Source organism: Ornithorhynchus anatinus, chromosome 8 (assembly GCF_004115215.2).
Source record: "Ornithorhynchus anatinus isolate Pmale09 chromosome 8, mOrnAna1.pri.v4, whole genome shotgun sequence".
In the NCBI taxonomy this organism is placed as follows: Eukaryota; Metazoa; Chordata; class Mammalia; order Monotremata; family Ornithorhynchidae; genus Ornithorhynchus; species Ornithorhynchus anatinus.
The window spans coordinates 66,523,093-66,547,883 of NC_041735.1; the positions used below are offsets into that span (position 1 = coordinate 66,523,093).

The following is a 24,791-nucleotide window of genomic DNA, read 5'->3' on the forward strand; positions in this document are numbered from 1 at the left end:
GAAATTCCATATTTGGTGTAGTTTTGATGTGTAGAGATAGCATTTTTTTTGGTCACAATGGAAATATAATGTTTCCATTTTTCCCCCGGATTAGCCAGCAAGATCCCGTCCAGGGTCCCCTTGTCTGGAAGCTTCCCCAATTTAATTTTTGAGGCTTGATCCTGTTTTCTCAGACTCCGACCATTTGCCCTGGAAACCCTCTCCTGGATCCCAAATCTGGAATCTGTTTTTTCAAATTTCCTTTTCAGTTGTTTGATTTTACTTTTTACCAACTCAGAGTGTCTGCTCATTGCCAAAATGTCATGACTACCGTTTCAAAAATGACTAACCCTTGTTCGTGCTATTCAGAATTTCAGAAGTTCCATCTTTACGGGGGAATAAGGGCTTATTTGAAGTTTTTGTTTGTTTCTTTAAAAGAGAGAAAAACACCCCAACACCCTTAAGCCTTTGATTTCTAGTTCGAGGTCTAGGACGATGATGGATCGGCTGCTTGGAATCGGTTATTCTGAAGCCTGCTTGATAATGTCTCTCCTTAGGGTTTTCTTTGGTTAAAAGAAAAAAAAAAAAAAAGCCCAGCTAGATACAGAGTGGAAGCAGGGTGCCGGACACCTCTCTCTTTCACACATTCACTCCTCTCTCTTGTGTGGATTATTTTCCTTTTTCACTTCCCCTTCCCATTCTTTTTCTCTCCTCTCTCTTGTATTACTTTCTCTCTCCTGCTGTATCCTTTTCCTGGTTTCTTCTTTCCCTTTTGCTCTCTCCCATTTTCTCTCTCATCTCTTCCTCTCTCCCCATCCCTCCCTCTCCTTCACCTCCCCCTTCCTTCCTCTCCCCCTCCCCATTGCTTTGCCTTTCTCTCTCCCCCCCCCCCCCTCCCTCCCTCTCTCTCTCTCTCGTCCTCTTTCTCTCCCTTTCTCCTCCGGGTGCAGGTGTGCGGGGGCCCAGGGAACGAGTGCGGATGCTCCCAGGTGGGTGGGAGGGTGGGCAAGCTCTAGCCTCGGGTCGGAGGGCCACCGAGGTCGTTAGCATCGTCGGTGTTAGCGGCAGGGTTAGCGGCAGTTTTCAGTGTTAGCGGCGGCAGCAGCGACGCTCAGTGTTAGCAGCATCAATTTTAGCAGCAGCAGCGGCAGCGTTAGCGGCAGCAGCCGGGCTCAGGGTCAGCGGCAGTGTTAGGCTCGGTGTTGGCATCATCAGCGTTAGCGGCAGCAGCCGGGCTCAGGGTTAGCAGCGGCAGAGGCGTCGCCCCCAGCATCACCGCCGCCCGTCCCCCCCACCGGTCCTTCCTTCCGTCGGTCCATCCTTCCGTCCACCCATCGGTCCACCCAGCCATCGGGCTGCCCGCCTATTGTTCCCCGGGACCCGGCAGCTGGCGGTTGGTCGGGCCGGAGGAGGAGGAGGAGGAGGAGGAGGGAGTCCGGGCATGGGGACCACCACCCGCAGCGGGACCAGCAACAGGACCGGTGGCACCAGCGGGACCGGTAGCATCAGGACGACGCCGGGCCCGGAGGATGATGCGGGAGTCCCAGAGGTCGTGGCGGGGGTCCCGGGGGGCCACCGGCTACGAGCCTGCCTGACCGTCCTCCTGCTGAGCCGCTGGGCAGTGGTGGCCCATGGGCAGCCCCCTCCCCCGCCCCTCTATCTCTGGAAGACGGGTAAGTGGTCTGGAGCCCCCTCCCCATCCCCCTCTCCATCCCCTCCAGCCCCCTCCTCCCGGGGGTCCTCCCGGCCTCCCGGGGCTCAGGACCGGCTCCCTCGCCCCCGGGGACCCGAGCAAGCGCTGGCCCCTGCAGAGCGCTGCGCGCAACGTTGCGCACCGCTCAGAGCCCGCAGCCAAAGCTCTTTGCACCCAAGGGGGCGGGGAGGAAGGAGTTAAGGGTCTGCCCTCCCCCTCTCCCTTCCCCTCCCCCAATTCCGAATCGGGACGGCCGGACCACGTGGCTATTAATGACCTGTTTATCATCTATCTATCTATCTATCTATCTCTATTTCTATTGATGCTCTTGATGCCTGTCTACCTGTTTTGCTGTCTGTCTCCCGCCTTCTAGGCTGTGAGCCCGTTGTTGGGTTGGGATGGTCTCTCTTTGTTGCCCAGTTGTACTTTCCAAACGCTTAGAACAGTGCTCTGCACCCAGGAAGCGCTCCATAAGTACGATTGAATGAATGGATTAGAAATCAGGCCGCGGGCGGAAGGGTCACCCGTCACTCCTGAATCCTTTTCCTTGTCTTAAAAACCCAGCGAAACCCAATTAATCGGAAGCCGAGGTGATGAACGATGGACTAGGGCAGAAGCAGCATGCTTCATTCATTCAGTCGTACGTATTGAGCGCCACCCGTGACCTACAGATAGAAATCTCCCCGTTTTGGTTTCTTTTGTGCCCCTCCTGAGGACACAGAGAATACCCCCAAACCTCACATGTTTATCGCTTTTTTATAAGTGCAGTAGATCATCATCATCATCGCGGTATCTGTTAAGCGCTTGCTTTGTGCCGGGCACCGTACGAAGCGCTGATGTGGATCCAAGTAAATGGGTTTGGACACAGTCCCTTGTCCCATGTGAGGCTCACAGAGGTCATTCTGGCCGTCCCGGAACAAGTCACCAAGATGTAGAGGAATCTTTTCTCTTTCTTTTTTAATAATTATGACTCGTGAATAGGCTGATCCGATCAATAGGGAAAGGGTGCGTTAATCATTTGGTTGAAAAACAAGTTAGAATCGCATGGTTCTCGCTCTCCTCTCCTTAGTTCCTGGCTGACTGCCCCAGAGGCAGATTAATGTACAATTACGCTGATATCCCGAGTACTTTAAAAGTATCTATCTAGTAGCTCAGTAAGGAGATTAAGGGGGAATTCATTTCAGGGAAGGCATGTTATCTCAGAATCCAAGAGGGGGAAAATAAAATAACTTTTGGGCATAAAAAAAAAAAAAAACCCTTAATGGCTGTTACTTGATAGTGAAGGATCAATAGCTTAATGACCACAGATGTCATCCTAAGTACTCCAGCATCATACTTTTAATGAGATCTGAAAGCTTGTCTACTACACAAAGCCAAAGGTTGGCTTTTCATAAGTAGAAGCGCATGAATCGGCAGGCTGTGATCTAGGCTCATAGCATCCTTCTGAGGGATCTGGGAGTGATCTTCCCTATTAAACAACTTAGTTCCCAGAGTACAATGAGGGTCATGGGAAGAACATTCTTTTACGCTGGATTTAAAAAAAAAAAAAAGCTGCCCGTTTTTGACTTGCTTTGGTTATAGGAAAGGAGCCGAATGGCTCGGAGAGTGAGACTGTCACTTTTTTTCTCTGTAAGAGTCGTCACCGGAGATATGGGGCTTTGACGGTAGACTGTAAGCTCCTTGAGGGAATGAGTCTACCGACTCTGTTATATTGTACTCTCACAAGTGCAGAGAACAGTGCTCTGCAGACCGTAAGGCCGTCAATGGGCAGGGATTGTCTCTATCCGTTGCCAAATTGTACATTCCAAGCGCTTAGTACAATGCTCTGCACATAGTGCTCAACAAATGCTATTGAATGAATAAGGGCTCGATCCATAGGACTGATTTCAGATCTTTCCTGGGAGAAGGAGGAAGGGTGCTTGGTATGAATTAATTAGGAGAGGAAACGATGTTGGAGGTAGAATGATTGGGAAAGGGAGAGTTGTTGGGTTTGGCTTCAAAACTGTCTATCCCCTTGTCCCCTCCTACTCACCTCCCTTCTCTCCTTCTCCATCGCAGCCCTCACACTCCGCTCCTCTGCTGCCGCTAACCTCCTCAATGGGCCTCGTTCCTGCCTGTCCTGCTGTCGACCCCTGGCCCATGTCCTACCTTAGGCCTGGAATGCCCCCCCACCCCCCAAATTCACCAAACTAGCTCTCCTCCCCTCTACAAAGCCCTACTGAGAGCTCACCTCCCCCAGGAAGCCTTCCCGGACTGAGCCCTCCCTTTCCCTCTCCCCCTCCTCCCCCCCCATCGCCCCTCCTCCCTCCCTCTGCTCTACCCCCTTTCCCTCCCCACGGCATTTGTATATATTTATACATATTTATTGCTCTATTTTATTAATAATGTGCATTTATCTATGGTTCTATTTATTTTGATGGTAGTGATGCCTATTTGCTTTGTTTTGCTGTCTGTCTCCCCCTTCTAGACTGTGAGCCCATTGTTGGGTAGGGATTGTCTCTATCTGTTGCCAAATTGTACTTCCCAAGCACTTAGTACAGTGCTCTGCATTCAGTAAGCGCTCAATAAATATGATTGAATGAATGAATGAATGAGAATGAAAATTAAGCACCTACTATGTGCCAACCACTGTTCTGAGCCCTGGGGTGGATACAAGATAATCAGGTCGGACACAGTCCCTGTCCCACATGGGGCTCACAGATGAGGCATCCTTTTACAGATGAGGCAACTTGAACCCCAGAGAAGGGAAGTGTGTTGCCCAAGTTCACACGACAGACGTGAAGGAGCCGGGATCAGAACCCAGGTCCTTCTGATTCCCAGGACAGTGCCCTATCCTCTAAGCCATGCAGCTTCTATTTATTTGCCATTGTTTTAATGAGATGTTCTTCCCCTCGACTCTATTTATCGCCATCGTTCTCGTCTGCCCGTCTCCCCCGATTAGACCGTGAGCCCGTCAGAGGGCAGGGACTGTCTCTATCTGTTGCCGATCTGTACATTCCAAGCGCTTAGTACAGTACTCTGCACATAGTAAGCGCTCAATAAATACTATTGAATGAGTGAATGAAAGTAAGAAGAAAGACGAGTAAGGAGAAGTAGAGAAAGACAAGTTTGGGGAGAAAAGCTCAGATCGAAGGAGGCCGAATTTGGCAGTTAGCAGATTGCGCTTCAGCGGGGTTCAGAGAAATGGGGTGACTAGACTGAAGAAGGGGTCACGAAAAGTGCCATTCAGCACTCGTGATGGGGACCGTTCTGGAAAAACAAGTCAATTCTTAAGTCGGCCCTCTGTTCTAGCCTTATTCTCTCTAGGCTGTAAGCTCATTTGTGGGTAGGGTCACGTCTACCAACTCTGTTGCACTGTGCTCTCCCAAACTCTGCTCACCGTCAGCATTCAGATGCCATTGATTGGTAGTCTTCTGCTCTAACATTTTGTAGATTTACATCTGACCGTGTCCCCCATTAGGTGACAGGACTCTTCTGGGGCAGGGACCATGCGAGAAGCAGCATGGCAGAGTGGAGAGAACATGGGCCTGCGAGTCAGAAGGTCATGGGAGGAGGGTTGGCCAATCTGGATTTATAAGGATTAATGATGATTCTGCCTCTCATTAGGGGTTAAGTTATTCAGGGAGAGAAATTTGGAAGGATGCGAGGAGGCTCGACCTTTACCGTATTTGGGGGGTAGGGTGGGGGTTGCAATTTATCATCTTGGAATTTGTTAAGCACCTACCATAAAAATAATGATAATGATGGTATTTCTTAATTGCTTACTATGTGGCAAGCACTGTTTTAAGCTCTGGGATGTGTCAAACATTGTTCTAACTGCCAGGGTAGATACGAGATAACCACGTTGGACACGGTCCCTGTCCCACCTGGGGGCCCCCGTCTTAGTTCCCATTTAACAGATGAGGTAACTGAGGTCCAGAGCCGTGCAATGAGTTGCCCAAGGTCACACAGCAGACAGGTGGCGGACCTGAGATAAGAACCCAGATCCTTCTGATTCCCAGTTCCGGGCTCTGTCCCTTAGGCCCTGATGCATGTGGAACAAATACTATCGTTATTATTATTAACAAAGCACTTTGAATACTAATGAAAGCAACCACAAATAGACTCTGGTCCACTGCTAATTGTTTCTTCTAATATGAAACCTCTTTTGTTTTATATCTGGAAATCAAAACCGTTGGCTCAGTGGAAAGAGCACGGGTTTGGGAGTTGGAGTTCATGGGTTCCAATCCCGGCTCCGCCACCCGTCAGCTGTGTGACTTTAGGCGAGTCACTTCACTTCTCTGTGCCTCAATTCTCTCATCTGTAAAATGGGGATTAAGACTGTGAGCCCCACGTGGGACAACCTGATTACCTTGTATCCCCTCTGCCCCTAGTGTTTAGCACAGTACTTGGCTCATAGTAAGCGTTTAAAAAATACCATGCTTATTATCATTATTCGGTAACTCGCAAGTGGAGTCACAATGCTTGAGGGCCATCACTCCCTGTCAAATTAGGGAAGATGATTTATATTTCCAACATATTTCTTGGACTTCTAACAGAGTGACAGGAGTAACAGTGTTTATTGAGCACCCGCTGAATGCAGCACACTCTGCTGAGGCTTAGGAATTACAGCAGAAGAACATATGGAGATGTACATATGGAAGCATATATGGAATTTGTTTATATTGATGTCTCCCCCTTTAGACTGTAAGCTTGCTGTGGGCAGGGGACATGGCTGTTTATTCCTTTATTGCACTCTCCTAAGCGCTCTGCACAGTGCTTTGCACACAATAAGTGCTCAAATACAGTTAAAAGACTGAATACAGTACAGTAGAATTGGTAGATGTAATGTATATGGGCAGGGAACATGTCTGCTACTCCTCCTAGTACTCCAGTACTCTCCCAAGTGCTTAGCACAGTATTCTGCACATAATAAGCACTCAGTAAATGCCAGGGATTGCTATCCCTGCCCACAAGGAGTTTATAAGTCTACAGGGATCAGAGTAGAGAAAGGTGAATATTCAGGCAAATAAGCCTATATACTCAAGATTGGAAAATAGGTATAAATCCATGATTGCCCAGAGCCAGTTATTGCATTAAGCTTGTGTGAAAATACAACAGAAGCAGAGTACTCCTTCTCTACCCCCAGGGACCTGCCAATCTAATGGGCCTGTTGGCATCTTGCGGTTCCCTTCCCCCTCCTCCGTGACAGACAGTGCTCCGCACACAGAAAGCGCTCAATAAGTACGGCTGCATGAATGAATGATGTAGAAATGGTCCTCCTTGGATCAGAGGATGGTTTGAGATTGGAATATGAAAAGCAAAATGATTGCTTAGGGTGTGTGTTACCAGCTCCGTTGTACTATTCTCTCCCAAGCACATAGTACGGTGCTCTGGCCAGAGTATGTGCTCAAAACATACCGGTGATTAATTAGCATGGGGCTATCAGGTGAGCCACGGTTATGACGAGCAGCTGACAGTGTGGAGGAAGGGCGACCTCGGGACATCTCCTGAAAGTCAGTGAGATGAGACCTTATTCTGAGTTCCAGCCATCCCCAAATTTCCCTCCAGACTCTCATAGGCAGCTTCAGTTGCAGCGTCTCCTCCAACAATAATAATAATAATAATGATGGTATCTGGTTAGCACTTATTACTACTAGTAATAACAGTTATGGTATTTGTTAAGTGCTTACTATGTGCAAAGCACTGTTCTAGCGCTGGGGTTGATAGAAGGTAATCGGGTTGTCCCACGTGGGGCTCACAGTCTTCATCTCCATTTTACAGAAGAGGTAACTGAGGCACAGAGAAATGAAGTGGCTTGCCCAAGGTCACACAGCAGATAAGTGGCGGGGACGGGATTAGAACCCACGTCCTCTGACTCCCAAGCCCGGGATCTTTCCACTAAGCCACGTTCTAAGAGGTTTCCCCCCGACTAAACCCTCATCCCTCTTCCCCCACTCCCTTCTGTATCTCCCGTGCACTTGGATTTGCCCCCTTGATTCACCCCTCCCTCAGCCCCGGAGCCCTTAAATCCACATCCCCCTCTAGAGTGTCAGCGGGCAGGGGACGTGTCTACCTACTCTGTTCTGTCATACTCTCCCAAGCGCTTACTACGGTGGTCTGCGCATAGTAAGCGCTCAAATAAGACCGACTGAAGCAACAAGGCAGCCGTCCGTTGCCAGTAAAATGAGTCGCCCCTTCAGCTGGGTGTTGAGATACTCCCCGGGGGGGTCAGTGTTTGGGTGGTCTGTTGGGGGGGAGGGTGAAGATGAAAGAGTCGAGACTTCTTTCTTTGGACTGAGCTAAGAGGGACCTCAAGGGATCTCCTAATTTTAGACTGACTTTTGTTCCAGTAAATCTAGGACGGTTCCGGATTTATAGGCGGTCACAGGTAATTTTAGAAAAGGAAAAAAAAAAAAGTATGTCCCCGAAGGGAGATGGTCTTAGCAAGACAGATCCGCCCACCTTATGGATCCTTGGTTTCTCGAGGTCTTTTTATGCTTGTGGATTGCCTCGGCCGAGCTCAAGGGTGACCTGTTTAGACCCCAGTGTCCTCTGGGAGTTGTAGTGGCGGGTGGGCTGTTTGACCCCTACGCAACTCTCCTCTGGGCCCTGAGAAATGAGGGTAAGGTATCTGAAAGGGGAAAGGAAGCAGTGTGGCCTAGTGGATAACGCACAGGCCTGGGCGGCAGAGGACCTGGGTTCTAATTCTGGTTCTGCCACCTGTCCGCTGGGTGATCTCAGGCAAGTCCTTTCACCTCTCTGTGCCTCAGTTACCTCATCGGTAAAAGCGGTATTGAGACGGTGAGCCCCACGTGGGACAGGGACTCGGTTTGCTCAAATCCACCCCGGCGCTTAGTGCGTGTCAGGTGTTTAACAAGTAGCATCATTGTTGTTATTATTCTTTGCACCTTAGTTTCCTCCACTGAAAAATGGGAATCTGATACCTGTTCTCCTTCCTACGTAGGACAGGGACTGTGTCCCACCGGTTGAATTTATATCTACCCTGCGCTTAAAACAGTGCTTGACACATAGTAAACACTTAACAAATACCATTAAACAAGTTGATGTGGTACCCATTATCCTAAATGTCAAAAATAGTATGGTCGGTCTCTCTATTCTATTTCTGTACAATCTTGGCGAGACTTAATCAGCACCGGCTATAGTCTCAGGCCTGCTCTTAAAAACGAAACCAAAGGGGGAGAGGAACTGTGGATAAATGGAAAGAACGACACAATGCCAAGTTGAATGACCCCAGAGATCGATAAGGCAGAGGGGGGACTGCCACAAAGAATGAGAATGAGGCCACATCACTAAAGAGGAATACGAAGAACTAGGTTGGAGTAATAATCGTGTTTTTGGGGGCTCCGGCTAAGCACTTGGGAAGTTGAAAACAAAGCCGTGAAGTTCTCTACCCATAAAGAGCTTGCCCTGTAGAGGAAGGGAAGCTAGCATGTAGGGCAATTACCTGCGTGGCTCAGTGGAAAGAGCACGGCCTTGGGAGTCAGAGGTCACGAGTTTGAATCCCGGCTCTGCCACTTGTCAGCCGTGTGACTGTGGGCGAGTCACTTCACTTCTCTGGGCCTCAGTTACGTCATCTGGAAAATGGGGATTCACTGTGAGCCTCACGTGGGACAACCTGATGACCCTATATCTACCCCAGCGCTTAGAACAGTGCTCGGCACATAGTAAGCGCTTAACAAATACCAACATTATTATTATTACCTGGTCCATCAGTTAGCTAGATGGGCACCCCACTGGTTAGGGTATTGCCCTCGGTGGAGGCGGACCCTCCCTTCTGTATCTCCCTTGCACTTGGATTTGCCCCCTTGATTCACCCCTCCCTCGGCCCCGGAGCCCTTAAATCCACATCCCCCTCTAGAGTGTCAGCTCACTGCGGGCAGGGAACCTATCTGCGCCTTCAGATACAGAAGGCGGAGTAGGAGGCTCTCACAAGTTTCACAGGGGCTTTAGCGCATCGTAAGGTAACAAGTAAGCAGCATGAAGCTGCGTGGCTTAGTGGATAAAGCATGAGCTTGACAGTCAGGTGGTGGGTTCTAATCCCCGCTCTACCACTTGTCAGCTGCGTGACTTTGGGCAAGTCACTTCACTTCTCTGTACCTTAGTTACCTTATCTGTAAAATGGGGATTAAGACTGTGAGCCCCATGTGGGACAACCTGATAACCTTATATCTATCCCAGCATTTAGAACAGTACTTGGCACTTAACAAATACGATCATTATTATTATTAAGAGTAATAAACACCCTATTATTACTACTGTGTATTATGGGAAGCAGAATTGCCTAGTGGAAAGAGTGTTATTATTAGGATTAGTGTTATTATTATTATTAATTCAGGAGATCCCGGCAGGCTCCTGAGGACGATTGGTATTTGGTATTTGTTAAATGCCTACTCTGTGCCTGGCACTGTACTAAGCACTGGGGTAGAGACAAGCAAATTAGGTTGGACACAGTTCCAGTCCCCCATGAGGCTCACAGTCTTTACCCCAATTTTACGGATGAGGCACAGAGAAGTGAAGTGACTTGCCCAAGGTCACACGACAGAGATATGGCAGAGCCGAGATTAGAAGCCGGGTCCTTCTGACTCCCAGGCCGGTATACTGTATGTGTGGGCATGTGTTCATTAAGCTACAGACTTGGTAGATGATACCTTTAGCAATGAGAAGCAGCATGGCCTAATGGATAGAGCCTGGGCCTGGGAGTCAGAAGGACCTGGGTTCTAATCACGGCTCTGCCACCTACCTCTCTGTTGTGTGACCTTGAGCAAGTCGCTTCCCTTCCCTAGGCCTCAACTCCCTCATCTGTAAAATGGGGATTAAAACAGTGAGCTCTATGTGGGACAAGGGCTGTGTCCAACCCGATTAGCTTGTATCCTCCCAGTGCTTAAAACGGTACCTAGCACATAGTAAGTGCTTAAACACCACAGTTATTATTATTATTTTGGTCCACTGGCTTCCTAGGGCAGTGAATTGAGGCTCAAGTCAGAATAGCCTGATTCTGGCTCCTTACAAGGCAAGAAGAGAAGCAAACATTGACTCATTTGCGACTTGAGTGTTTTGATAAACAGTTTTTCCACAGCACTGGAGAGAGTGTTTTCAGCAGTTAACATCTCGTCTCTTGATTTCAGCACCTTCTCTCATGATGGCTTTTTCCAGCTGCTGAAATGAAAAAACAATGTCATTTACTCCTCCAATCTGTTGTCGCTAACCCCCTAAGGAAACACAAACCCATATTTTTTTTTTTTCCGAATTCCCAGAATTCTTTTAAGCGGGCGCACTCGTGACCTTCTGTTCAGCGGAAATTTGCCGTGTCAAATTCTCGGCTCGGTTATGTGTGGTATTCTATCCCAAACAGTTGACCCCCCAACTCCCTTTAATTTCAGGCTGCCTCTTTCAAAATGCGCGTGGTCCTAGCAGATCTCTGAAGTGGAACGGTGTTGACATTAGCAGTGCCCGGCTTCAGGGAGAGTAGCTGTCTCTGGCCCACTTCTTACCCCAAACAAAGCAAACTCTGCCAGCATCATTCTATTTTTAATCTGCAGGCAGTTCAACTGGGAGAGATGTAGGCTAGGCTCCAGAGTGGGATGCGGTGGTGCAATTAGTTGGAATTCATGTTCGTGGGTAAGGAACTGGTATGAACGTATTCAAATTAAGCATCGGAGAAAGCTGCAGCGAATAAGATCTGGGAATCTTTCTGCTGAGCCTCTGGTACTTTAAGACGTGACTTTCTGAAGAAGTCATTACGCGTCTCTGGATTACTAGCGAATGAGATAAATAAGCAGGATTTTCTGTATTCAAAGGTGGCAACTCTGAATCTCCTCTATGCATTTCGGTTGCTTGTTTTAAATTCAGCTCAATGCCGTGCACTTAAAATCTGATTCTAATCTGTCCATGTGTTCTGTTGCACGTGTCTGCTGATTCTGTTGTACTGTACTCTCCCAAGTGTTCAGTACAGTGTTCTGTGCACAATAATCGATACAGTTGATTGCCCACTATCTGACCACTACATGCGCTCACAGGACCCTAGAGTGTTTATAGTAGACCTTTGTAATAATAATAATTGGGGTGTTTAAACTCTTACGATTTGCCAAGCACTTTCGAAGCGCCCGGGTAGATACAAGATAATCAGGTCCCACATATGGAGAGGGAGGGAGCACAGGTATTGAAACCTCATTGTGCTGATGAGGGAACTGAGACGGAAAGAAGTGAAATGACTTGTTCAAGCTCACAAACGGAGAAGTGGCCAAGCCAGGATTAGAATCCAGGTCTTCTGACTCCCAGGTCTAGGCTCTTTCCACTAGGCCAGGCTACTTGCCATTTTGTCTACAACAATGACACTACGCACAATTAATTCATCACACGCACTGATCAGTGGTATTTCTTGAGCCCCTTCTGAGACACTGTGCTAAGCATTTGGGAGAGTCCAGATGAATCGAGAGACATGTTCCCCATTCTTAAGACGCTTAAAGAGTCGTTGCAAAAATGATTACAGATAGGTGGGAGCGAGAGGCTGACGAGGATCTAACAAGAAGCAACACAAATCTACCAAAATGAAATATCAGATTAAGGAATTGATCACACATGTGGCCCAGGGCTGGGGTTGGGTTGGGGCTCTGTAGACGCTGGGAATTAATCAAGGAAGACTTCATGGAAGAAAGGGATTTAGGAGGATTTTGAAAATGGGAATCTCCGAGGGCAGGTATAAATGGGAGGGAAGGGACTTACAAACTTGGGGAACAGGATGAGCAGAGCATCGTATCCTAGTGGATAAAACATAGGTCTGGGAGCCGGAGGGCCTAGATTCAGTCGATCACGAACCCGGGAGGGTGTGTTCTGTAAGAATTCCAGGACTCTATCCCTTTGTTCTTCCCCACCCTGCCACACAGCACATATGTATATATATATAAAATTCTATTTACATCGATGCCTGTTTACTTGCTTTGATATATATATATATTTCTATTAATTTCTACTGATGCCTGTTTACTTGTTTGGATGTCTGTCTTCCTCCTTCTAGACTGTAAGCCCAGTGTGGGCAGGGGTTGTCTCTCTCTATTGCTGAGTTGCACTTTCCAAGCACTTAGAACGGTGCTCTGAACACAGTAAACTCTCAATAAATAGGATCGAATGAGTGAATGAGGGGACGGAGGCTGAAAAGTCTGGAATGACGTACAGCTAGAAGGTTGGCTTGGGAAGGACAAAGACGCGGAGCCGTTGGAGAAGAGAGTCGATCTGTGAGATGGCGAGGTTGATGGGGAGGTTTGCAGCCGGTGACAGGTGGGGGTTGATACAAAAGAAGCCTGAAATGCTGTTTCTTCATCCACAGAGCCCTGTGGCTCTTAATGTATTCATCACTGACCTTGGCTGGTTCTTGGCAGACACAAGTAACTGGCCTTTCATCTTCCTCCGGGCTGTCTCCCTGGCCTTCTTGGATTCTTAAGGTTCATTCATTTATTCAGTCATATTTCTTGAGTGCTTACCGTGTGCCCAGCACCGTACTAAGTGCTTGGGAGACTGCAATAGAACAATAGACTATTTATTCATATAATAGCATCTGTCTCCCACTTTAAGTTGTAAGCTTGATGTGGGCAGAGAACGTGTCTACCCACTCTGTCGTACTGCATTCTCCCAAGAGCTTAGTAGTACCGTCCTCTGTCTGCAGTAAGCGCTCAATAAATACGTAAATATTTATATTACTGAAATTTAGTACTGCTAATAATTAAGTATGATGATAATTCGATTAGTCAGGAACTAATTCTCCCTAGTATGTCTTTTCCCCCAGCATTTAATAGAGCTTTTTGCACACCTTAGGGACTCAGATACTATTACCATTACACAGAGTCCCTGAGGTGGGGTCTGAGGCACCACTAGGTGGTCTGAGCCTCTAGAAGACCTGGGTTCTAATCCCGGCTCTGCCGCTTGTCCGCATTGTCACCTTGGGCAAGCCACTTTCCTGTATTTACTTTACCCTGTATCTACCCCAGCGCTTAGAACAGTGCTCTGCACATAGTAAGCGCTTAACAAATACCAACGTTATTATTTATGCCTCAGTCTTCTCATCTGTTAAATGGGAATTCATTCCTGTTCTCCCACCTGCATAAACTGTGAGCCCCATGTGGGACAGGGAATGTGTCTGACTTAATTCAATCAGTCTTATTTACTGAGCCCTTACTGTGTGTATAGTACCGTACCGAGTGTTTGGGAGAGGACTCTATAACAGAGTTGGAGGACTTGTTTCCTGTCCCCAGTGAGCTTACGGTCTAGAGGGGGAGAACCTGTATCCATCCCAGCACTTAGTACAGTGCTTGGAACACAGTAAGACCTCGCACACTTAATTATTTTTATCATTATTATTATTAGGCTTAGTCTAACCAGCACAGGATGATCGCTGCAGAGAGAACTGTGTTCTTCAAACAGCTGGGTCAAGTCTGAGTTAATTGCCAGGTCAGATGTTAGGAAGGAATGATTAATTTTTGCTCCATCCTCCCACCAGCCTCCACAAAGGGGTTCGAGCTGGGAACCGAAGGCACTCCCCTCCCTCCGCCCCACCGCCGTTATTCCTGGGACACGAGGAAAGAAGCACAGCTGGTCGGTTGTGTGCCCCTCTGTTTCTTCTGTTTTCCGGTAAATCCAGAGGAGCCTCGGTGACCTTTGTCACGGTAAAGAGACAATGCTGGAGGAGGCTCTGGGACGCAGCGGCGGTGTCTTTCCGTGACCTGTGGGATCTCATTAGCTTCGACGGCAGAAGCCCGGGGCACCTGGAGTTGGGAAAAACTGGTCACGAGTCCCTGAGGATATTCCTGCAAAGAAGAATGTCCCTTCCCCCGTCGTTAGGCGGCTGGTGCGAATCCAAATGGCTTCAGAGGACCATCTGAGTCACGTGGGGTGGCGGGGCTAGAGGATAGTTGGACAGACCCAAAACCAGTCTGTCAGGAGATGGCCGGGGGAGAAAGGTGGTGGGATGGGCCCAAGAGTAATCCATGTCACATGGGACTGGGGCAAGAGGGAGCGAGACATGGCAGAGACCCAGCCATGTCTTGAGAATGGGGTGGGGGGGAAGGGGCGAAAGGGGAGACAGCCTAAAGCGAGAGGGGAGGGTCCCAGCTGGAAAAGGAGCCTCAGTGGCAGGAGAGAGGTCTGGGGAGGCCAATGGGAAGATGGAAGGAGGGCTGAGGAGGAAGGAGGTGCAGGGAAGAGAGAAAGAGAATGAGAGAGAGAGTGGGGGGGGCGGTGTTCGGAGCAAGAGACGGGGTCTGTGAAGGAATTGTTGGGGAGGCGGGTTTGCCAGGTTCTCCTCAGTTCCCTTGCCGGGTCAGAGAGGTATGTAGCTGTGAGGAACTGCCTTTGCCTTGCCCCCACTCACCACCCTGGCCAGGTGTGCCCTGGCCTTTAGTAGGGGGGGACTGGATCCTAAGTGGGTCCGAACCTCCAGAGTAAATAGAGAGGTTTCTGGTGACCGGCCAGTATCCTTGAGTGGGAAGAGAGTCAACATTGCCACAGACTCTTGACCGTTTTGTCCCAGGACTCTTCTTTGCACTGAATGTTCTTGTTTTGTCTTAGGAAGGCAGTTAAGCGATGCCAGACTGTAGAAGGCTTTCCTTCAGGGAAAACACCAAACCAAGTAGCTGGCCCTTTTGTGCAGAACTCCTTGGCCTTCCTGTTCCGGAAACAGGAGGTCAATCGGTCTATTTATTGAGGGCCTACTGGGTGCAGAACATTGTACTAAATGCTTGGGAGAGTACAGTAGAATAAGTAGACGTGATCCTGTCCTCCGGAGGCTTTGCAAGCTCTTGGTGGGCAAGGAACGTTGTCTCCCAGCTCGACTGTATTGCCCTCTCCCAAGCACTCAGTACAATGCTTGGCACACAGTAAGCGCTCAGTAAATGCCATTGATTCAGAATGGGGGAAGTGGACCCAAAAATGAGGAGTAGGAAATAGAGTATAAAGATATGAACATAAGTTATGATGATGAGTGTGGTGTTATGAACTAAGCCCTGGGCGAAGTTGTGGGGTAGATAGATAATCAGATCAGACACAGTGTCCCCATACCTTATGGGATTCACAGCTGAGGAGGAGAGACAAGAGATTGAAATGTTACTTCCGGTGAGTTGGGGTGAGTACTCAAGCGTTTAGGTAAGTGGTGAAGTGGCAGTGTAGGGATAATAGGGTGGGGAGATGAGAGACTAATTAGGACACACCTCAATCAATCAATGGCATTTATTGAGCGCTTACTATATACAGAGCACTGTACTAAACGCTTGGGAGAGTACAGTCCAACAGAATGAATGGACATGTTCCCCGCCCATAACAAGTTTACAGCCTAGAGACGAACTTACCTAGAGGCGATGTCATTTCAAAAAACTTAGTATCTTCACATCAATCACTCAATCAGTGGTATTTATCGAGGGCTTCATTTAGTCATTCAATCATTTATTGAGCACTTTATGCAAAGCACTGTACTAAGCACTTGGGAGAGTGCAATACAGTAAAGTCTGTAAGCACATTCCCTGCCCATAATGAGTTTACAGTCTCGAGGACGAAATACAGGCATTCATAGTAATAAAGGGAAGGAAGCCGCTTGCTGTTCCTCTCGGTGTTGCTCTTGCTGCTTCACTGCAAGTACGAGAAGATGTGATTAGTCACAGTATTTACGAGAAGCAGCGAGGCTCAGTGGAAAGAGCACGGGCTTTGGAGTCAGAGGTCATGGGTTCAAATCCCGGCTCGGCCACTTGTCAGCTGTGTGACTTTGGGCAAGTCACTTCACTTCTCGGTGCCTCGGTTACCTCATCTGGAAAATAGGGATTAAGACCGTGAGCCCCACGTGGGACAACCCGATTCCCCTGTGTCTACCCCTGTGCTTAGAACAGTGCTCGGCACATAGTAAGCGCTTAACAAATACCAACATTATTATTATTATTATTATTATTATTTAGTAAGCACCTGCTGTGTGCTAAGCACTGCACCAATCACTGAGAAAGACATGGGCGTTTGATGATGATCATGATTACCATTATTATATCTGTTAAGGACTCACTATGTGGGAGAGTGTGGTTATTTATAGTATTTAGTAAGCACCTACTGTAATAATTTTGGTATTTGTTAAGTGTTTGCTATCTACCAAGTGCTAAGCACCACGGACTGCTGCAGTCATTTAGAAGAAATGTACATGAGTTAGATTATTACTATTATTATTTGCGAAGGGCTTAAACTGTTCTAAGTATTGGGGCAGATCTAGAATATGCAGCTCGCTCACAGCCCCTGTCCACATAAGGCTCACAGTCTAGGAGGGAGGACAGGTAATAAATGCCCTTTTTACAAACAAAGAAACAGAGGCAGCGAGTTAAATAACTTGCCCAAGTTCAGCAGGCAGGCAAGGGGCAGAGCTGGGAGGCGAACCCAGGTCCCCTGATTCCTTGGCCCGTGCACTGTACGCTAAGCCTCACTGCTTCCTCCCTCCCGAGGGATCCTCCCCGTAGAAGGGTACAGGTCAGAGAGGATGTTGGAGGCAGACGCATAAGCAAAGGTGAAACAATAAAATGCCGAAACTCAGCAGTCGAATACTGTTCTTCAGGAAGCAGCCCAATAAAATTCTTGTGAGCCTCATGCGGGTCAGGGTCTGTGTCCAACCTCATTAATTTGTAGCTACCCTAGAGCTTACGATAGTAGCACAGAGTAGGGTTTAACATCAGGAGGACTAATTCCCTGGAGAAGATACTCATGCTAGGAAAAGTCCAGGGAAAAGATGGAAGAGGCAGACCAGGACCTGGTTGGATAGAAACAACAACAATAGAAACCTAACAACGATAACGGAAGTACCGTGAGCAAAGTTACAGATTATGGCAAAAGACAGGATGTTCCGCGGAGTCTCTGTGAATCTGAAACATCGCGACGGCATTTGTTAATAATAGGAATAGGGTTTAACAAATGCCTTAAAAAGACTCTCTGGCTACAACCTTGCCAGCCGTGAAGAGCCGTGAGTACCCACAGATTCCTCCACCCACATTCCCTCTCCCTCCGCTTTCTTCTAGGTGATTTGGAAAATGATGGTGAATTGAGATCCGGGGGCGTTCCCTCACTGCTCCGTATGTGGAGGGAGAGCGCGGAAAGGGCACTGACCGGCTCGTGGTGTGGAAGGGGGAGGTGTGACTTGTTCTGCTCATCCGGAATGGTTAAACGGGTTCTCGTTCTGGGTCTTATCGTGCTTAAGGATTTGAGGGCTCCTTGGCTGCTATAGTGGCAGATGAAAATGATTCATACCAAACTGAAACCCGGATGCTATTGCAAAAGCCTGACAACCCAGTAGGTAAACACTACGTCCCTTCCGCCTACAACTGCCGAATAGTTTGCCCGCTCGAGAATTGCCGTTGAACATAACAGAAGCGGGAAGGTCCTTCTGATGTGCTTTAGGGACGATGACCTGGACAAACTTTAAGTCAAACTAATAGGACAGAGTAGAACTCAGGTTGTCGATAAACTGTCTAGACTCCTTAAAACTGAAAGTTGAAGCAGAAGGCCCCATTTTCACCTTTTCTTCTAAGTGCTCCATTTCCTCAGGACTGTATTTGCCCTCCGCTTTTGTGTATGTCGCAGTTGGAGTCTCTGTCCCACCTGGGGCTCCTGGGCTTAATCCCCAATTTCCAGATGAGGTAACCGAGGCACAGAGAAATGAAGTGACTTGCTCAAGGTCACACAGCAGACGCTTGGTGGAGATGGGATTAGAACCCAGGTCCTTCTGAGCTCCGGGCCTGTGCTCTAGTCACTAGGCCATGCAGATTCTTACCTATTGAGTGCAGAACACTGTACTAAACACTTGACAGAGTACCCTGGGCAAGTCACTTTATTTCTCTGTGCCTCAGTTCCCTCCTCTGTAAAATGGGGAATGAGAGTGTGAGCCCCATGTGGGACAGGGACCGTCCTCAACCCGATTTTCTTGTATTCACTCCAGCGCTTAGTACAGTGCCTAGCACACAGTAAGCGCTTAACAGATACCACAGTTGTTATTATTATCACAACCCAACAGAGTTGGTAGTAGTAATGCATGCCCACAAAGAACTTACAGGCCTCAGGAGTCAGAAACATCAATCAAAGCACGTACTGAGCACTTACTACGAGCAGAGCACTCTACTATGCATGGTGGAGTACATTAGAATATATGATCCCTCCTCTCATGAATCTTACACTGTAGAAGAAGAGACGGATCTAAAATAATTACAGGTAGGGAAGAATGGAAAGATGGCTATGGGCACGGTAAGGGTTTAAGAGAGAGAACGTTGGGAGAGTAGAAAAATAGAATCTGAAAAACATTCTAACTGATTATATGTTTTTCACATTTCTGTGGACATTTCTACCGTTGCTATTGCTTTTTATGGTATTTGTTAAGCGCTTACTATGTATCAAGCATTGTTCTAAGTTCAGGGATAGATACAAGTTTATCGGGCTGACTACCGTCCCTGTCCCATTTGTGGTTCACAGAGTAAGCAGGAGGGAGAACAAGTATTGAATCCCCATTCTGCGATTGAGATAACGGAGGCACTGATAAGTGACTTGCACCAGGTCACAGAGCTAACAAGTGGCAGAGTCAGGATTAGAACCCAGGACCTCTGGTGCCCAGGTCCAGGCTCTATCCACTAGGCCACTCTGTTTCCCTGTTAAAATGGAAGGCAAATAAAGGATAAGATGAGCATTTCCTATTCTTCCACAATGTTTAAAAAGCATCAGACTGCAGAAACCTGGAATATGCACTGAAGATGTAAAGGTATCCTATTTAATGGCTAATTTTGGAAGTGTATTTTAAAAAAATTGAAGGGCACCAATTTTCTGAAGCTCTATTTCATCAGCGCCCAGGCATATTTCTCTTTCAATTTATTCAGTAGAACTAATAATCCCTCACACTTAATCCATCCCAACCAAGAACCCCTGCAGCGTTTCAAGTAGGTTGTGTGGCACTTTTGAGGCAGATGCGAAGGCAGTTCGATTTCTCTTATCAGCACAAACGTGCGGAAGTACGCTTTCGATATGGTAGTTTAGATAACTCGGCATTTTTACATATCTCTTCTCTCTCTTCTCCCGAGCACTTTATATTCCTCTGAGAGATTATGCCTAGACCAGTAGCTGGGCAATCTATTGTTCCCCATAAAATGGCAAATATATAGATATATATAGGCTTAAGGGATTGGAGTCATTTGTCATAATTTTCATCTTGAGACAGCTGAGAAGGGATTGTGTTAAAGGGCAAAATCATGAGCCCTTCTGTCAAGCTCTGCTTTTAACCTTGAGTCCTCCTCCTCTAGAGAGGGAAGCCTCAGAAAATAGAGTGTAGAGTTGTCATATTGTGGGGTTTGATGACACTGCTAACCCATCGGTGGTATTTATCAAGCTCTTACAGTGTGCAGATAATAAAAATGAATAAATATGATTTTTGTTAAATGCTTTCTATGTTCCAAGTACTGTACCGTATTCCTTTCTGATCTCCCAACCTCCTGTCTCTCCCTACTTCGGTCTATATTTCACTCCGCTGCCCGGATTATCTTTCTACAGAAACGCTCTGGACATGTCACGCCGCCCCCCCCCACCCCCCAAAAAATCTCCAGTGATTGCCTATCCACCTCCATATGAAGGAAAACCCCCTCACTGTTTGTTTCAAAGCCGTCCATCCCCTGGCCCCCTCCTACCTCACCTCCCTTCTCTCCTTCTCCTTCCCAGCCCGCAGACTCCGCTCATCTGTTGCCGCTCACCTTCTCACTGGGCCTCGGTCTCGCCTGTCCCACCGTCGACCCTTGGCCCAAGTCCTTATACTGACCTGGAACGCCCTCCCTCCTCACATCCACCAACTAGCACACTTCCCCTCCTTCAAAGCCCTACTGAAAGCTCACCTCCTCCAGGAGGCCTTCTCAGACTAAGCCGCCCTTCTCCTCTGCTCCTCCTTCCCTCCCCATTGCCCCGACTCCCTCCCTCTGCTCTACCCCCTTCCCTACCCCACGGCACTTGAAGCAGCATGGCTCAGTGGAAAGAGCACGGGCTAGGGAGTCAGAGGTCATGGGTTCAAATCCCAGCTCCGCCACTTGTCAGCTGGGTGACTTTGGGCAAGTCACTTAACTTCTCTGTGCCTCAGTTACCTCATCTGTAAAATGGGGATGAAGACTGTGAGCCCCACGTGGGACAACCTGATCACGTTGTATCCCCCCAGCGCTGGGAACAGTGCTTTGCACATAGTAAGCGCTTAACAAATGCCATCATCATTATTATTATTATTATATATATAATTCCATTTATTTTATTAATGATGTGGATATATATATATATATAATTCTATTGATTTATATTGATGCCATTGATGCCTGTTGACTTATTTTGATGTCCGTCTACCCCCTTTTAGACTGCGAGCCTGTTGTTGGGTAGGGATTGCCTCTGTTTATTGCTGAATTGTACTTTCCAAGCTCTTAGAGTGCTCTGCACACAGTAAGCGCTCAATAAAAATGATTGAATGAATGAATTAATTAAGCGCTGGGGTAGATATGGGGCTCAGAGTCAAAGTACGAGGGAGAACAGGTATTGAATCCCCATTTTGCTGATGAGGGAACTGAGGCACAGAGAAGGTGAGTGCTTTACCCAAGGTCACACAGCAGACAAGTGGTAGACCTGACATTAGAACCCAGGTCCTCTGACTCCCAGGCCTGTGCTCTTACCACTAGGCTCCATTTAAGTTTTTGTCGTTGTTTTTTGTGTGTGTTTTTATGGTATTTGTTAAGCTCTTACTATTTGTCAGGCACTGTACGAAGCACTGGAATAGGTATAAACTAAATCAGGTTGGCCAAAGTCCCTGTCACCCGGGGATCTCACAGTCTTAATTCCCATTTTCCAGAGAAGTCAAGTAACTGGCCCAAGGTCACAAAGGAGACAAGTGGCAGAAGCGGGATTAGAACGCAGAGCCTCTGATTCCCAGGCCCGTGGTCTTTCTGCTAGGTGTTGCTGCTTCAGAGAGGGAGAAGAGAAACTTCCTATGCTAATTACTAGAAAGACGAACTATTTTTTTACCAGTGCACTTCCCGTAGTTGGTGTTCATTGCCATCTCGCCTCAAGTGTAATCTTTTTTTGACTTCGATACATTTCATGTGTTCAGAAATTGCTACGATATGCTCCAGGTTGATCGTAGACACTCCTTAAGACGTCAGGGCTCTCATTTAAGTCTGAAATGGACTATTTTTCTGTACCAATGACTAAAGTTTTACCAATTATCTGGGTCCAAACATCTGTTAACTTCCAAGCTAAATTTGGAATTTGGGATTATTTAAATGCCAGGCATGGTTTTCTCTATGGATGAATCGGGAGAAGATCTTTGTTCTGAGCTACATCAGAGGGAGGATTGTGGGGGAAGTCATTAACTTGTTTTTTGTTTTTTCTTTAGACAAAATAAGAACCCTTTCCTCGAAGTGGCTAGGTACAGTTGGAATCATCTCCGGTGGTATTTATTGAGAATTTACTGTTACGGCGAGGTCTAGTGGATTGAGCACGGGCCTGGGCATCAGAAAGGCCTGGGCTTTCAGCCCGCCTCTGCCGCTTACCTGCTGTTTGACCTCGGGCAAGTCACTTAACTTCTCTGGACTTTGGTTTCCTCATCTGCAAAAATGGGGATTCGGTATGGGCCCCATGTGGGACCAGATTATTTTACTTCTACCCCAGGGCCCACATTCAATCTGCGGCACATAGTAAGCACTTAACAAATACTACAGTTATTATTAGTATCACCATGTGCCCAGCACTGTACTAAGCACTTGGGAGAGTACCATGCAACCCTTGTGTTCAACTGGATAGAGAGAAACCTTGGAGGGAGATGGTCACTGGGCAATGAGGGGCAGGTAATGCTTGTCCCACAATAATAATAATAATAATAATGGTATTTCTTAACTTCTTACTATGTGCCAAGCACTGTTCTAAACGTTGGGGTAGATACAGGGTAATCAGGTTGTCCCACGTGGGGCTCGCAGTTTTAATCCCTGTTTTACTGATGAGGTAACTGAGGCACAGAGAAGTTAAGTGGCGTGCCCAAGGTCACAAGGCAGACAAAGTGGCGGAGCCGGGATTAGAACCTACATCCTTTGGAGCCCGTTTTGGGGTAAAAGGAGGAGGATGAGGAGCTCAGTCTTGCTCATGTTGAGTTTTAGGTGGCTGGCTTCCGTCCCCTCCACTCTACCGAGACTGCTCTCTCTAAGGTCACCCGTGACCTCTTTCTTGCCAAATCCAATGGCTCCTACTCCATTCTGATCCTCCTTGACCTCTCTGCTGCCTTTGACACCGTCGACCATCCCCTCCTCCTCCATACCTTATCTCACCTTGGCTTCACGGACTCTGTCCTCTCCCGGTTCTCCTCTCGTCTCTCTGGCCGGTCATTCTCGGTCTCCTTCGCTGGAGCCTCCTCCCCCTCCCATCCTTTAACTGTTGGAGTTCCTCAAGGGTCAGTTCTCGGCCCTCTTCCGTTCTCCATTTACACTCACTCCCTCGGTGAACTCATTCGCTCTCATGGCTTTGACTACCATCTCTACGCGGATGACACGCATATCTACATCTCCGCCCCTGTCCTCTTCCCCCTCCCTTCGGGCTCGCATCTCCTCCCGCCTCCGGGACGTCTCCGCCTGGATGTCGGCCCGCCACCTAAAACTCAACACGAGCGAGACCGAGCTCCTCATCTTCCCTCCCGAACCCGGTCCTCTCCCGGACTTCTCTATCGCCGTGGATGGCACGACCGTCCTTCCCGTCTCTCGGGCCCGCGATCTCGGTGTCATCCTTGACTCGTCTCTCTCGTTCACCCCACGCATCCTATCCGTTACCGAGACCTGCCGGTTTCACCTCTACAATATCGCCAAGATCCGCCCTTTCCTCTCCACCCGAACGGCTACCTTACTGTTACGGGCTCTCGTTATATCCCGGCTAGACTACCGTGTCGGCCTTCTCTCTGACCTCCCTTCCCCCTCTCTCGCCCCGCTCCGGTCTATTCTTCACTCTGCCGCCCGGCTCGTCTTCCCGCAGAGACGATCTGGGCATGTCACTCCCCTTCTTAAACAACTCCAGTGGTTGCCCATCGACCTCCGCTCCAAACAAAAACTCCTCACTCTAGGCTTCGAGGCTCTCCGTCACCTTGCCCCTTCCTACCTCTCCTCCCTTCTCTCTTTCTACCGCCCACCCCGCACGCTCCGCTCCTCCGCCGCCCGCCTCCTCGCCGTCCCCCGGTCTCTCCCGTCCCGCCGTCGACCCCCGGGTCGCGTCCTCCCGCGGTCCCGTAACACCCTCCCTCCTCACCTCTGCCAGACCGATTCTCTTTCCCTCTTCGAAACCCTACTTAAAACTCACCTCCTCCGAGAGGCGTTCCCAGACTGAGCTCCTCTTCTCCCTCTACTCCCTCTGCCATCCCCCCTTTACCTCTCCGCAGCTTAACCCTCTTTTTCCCCTTTTCCCTCTGCTCCTCCACCTCTCCCTTCCCATCCCCACAGCACCGTACTCGTCCGCTCGACTGTATATATTTTCGTTACCCTATTTATTTTGTTAATGAATCGTACATTGCCTTGATTCTATTTAGTTGCCATCGGTTTTTACGAGATGTTCTTCCCCTCGACTCTATCTATTGCCATTGTTCTCGTCCGTCCGTCTCCCCCGATTAGACCGTAAGCCCGTCAGACGGCAGGGACCGTCTCTATCTGTTGCTGACTTGTTCATCCCAAGCGCTTAGTACAGTGCTCTGCACATAGTAAGCGCTCAATAAATACTATTGAATGAATGAATGAATGAATAAAAGGAAAAGTCATCACAGGAGGGGGGCAATAATAATAATAATAATGATGACTTAACTTCTCTGTGCCTCAGTTACCTCATCTGTAAAATGGGGATTAAATCTGCGAGCCCCACGAGGGACAACCTGATCACCTTGTATCCCCCAGCGCTTAGAAAAGTGCTTTGCACATGGTAAGTGCTTAACAAATACCACAATTTATTTTTATTTTCTAACTGTGGTATTTGTTAAATGCTTACTATATGCCAGGCACTGTACTAAATTCTGGGATGGATACAAGCAAATCGGGCAGGGCACAGTTCCTGTCCCACATGGGGCTCACGGTCTCAACCCCCATTA

The 24,791-nt window shown here is 48.2% G+C and overlaps 1 protein-coding gene across 3 annotated transcripts in view; it reads left to right on the forward strand.

The window, feature by feature from the left end:
• Positions 1-987: 987 nt before the first annotated feature.
• THSD7A (thrombospondin type 1 domain containing 7A) overlaps positions 988-24,791 on the forward strand; it is a 260,690-nt gene continuing 236,886 nt past the window's right edge. For all 3 annotated transcript variants that reach the window (XM_029070443.2, XM_029070444.2, XM_029070445.2), the window contains exon 1: positions 988-1,652. In XM_029070443.2, coding sequence (XP_028926276.1) covers positions 1,421-1,652 — 232 coding nt within the window. In that variant the 5' untranslated portion in view covers positions 988-1,420. The remainder of the gene's footprint in view (positions 1,653-24,791) is intronic.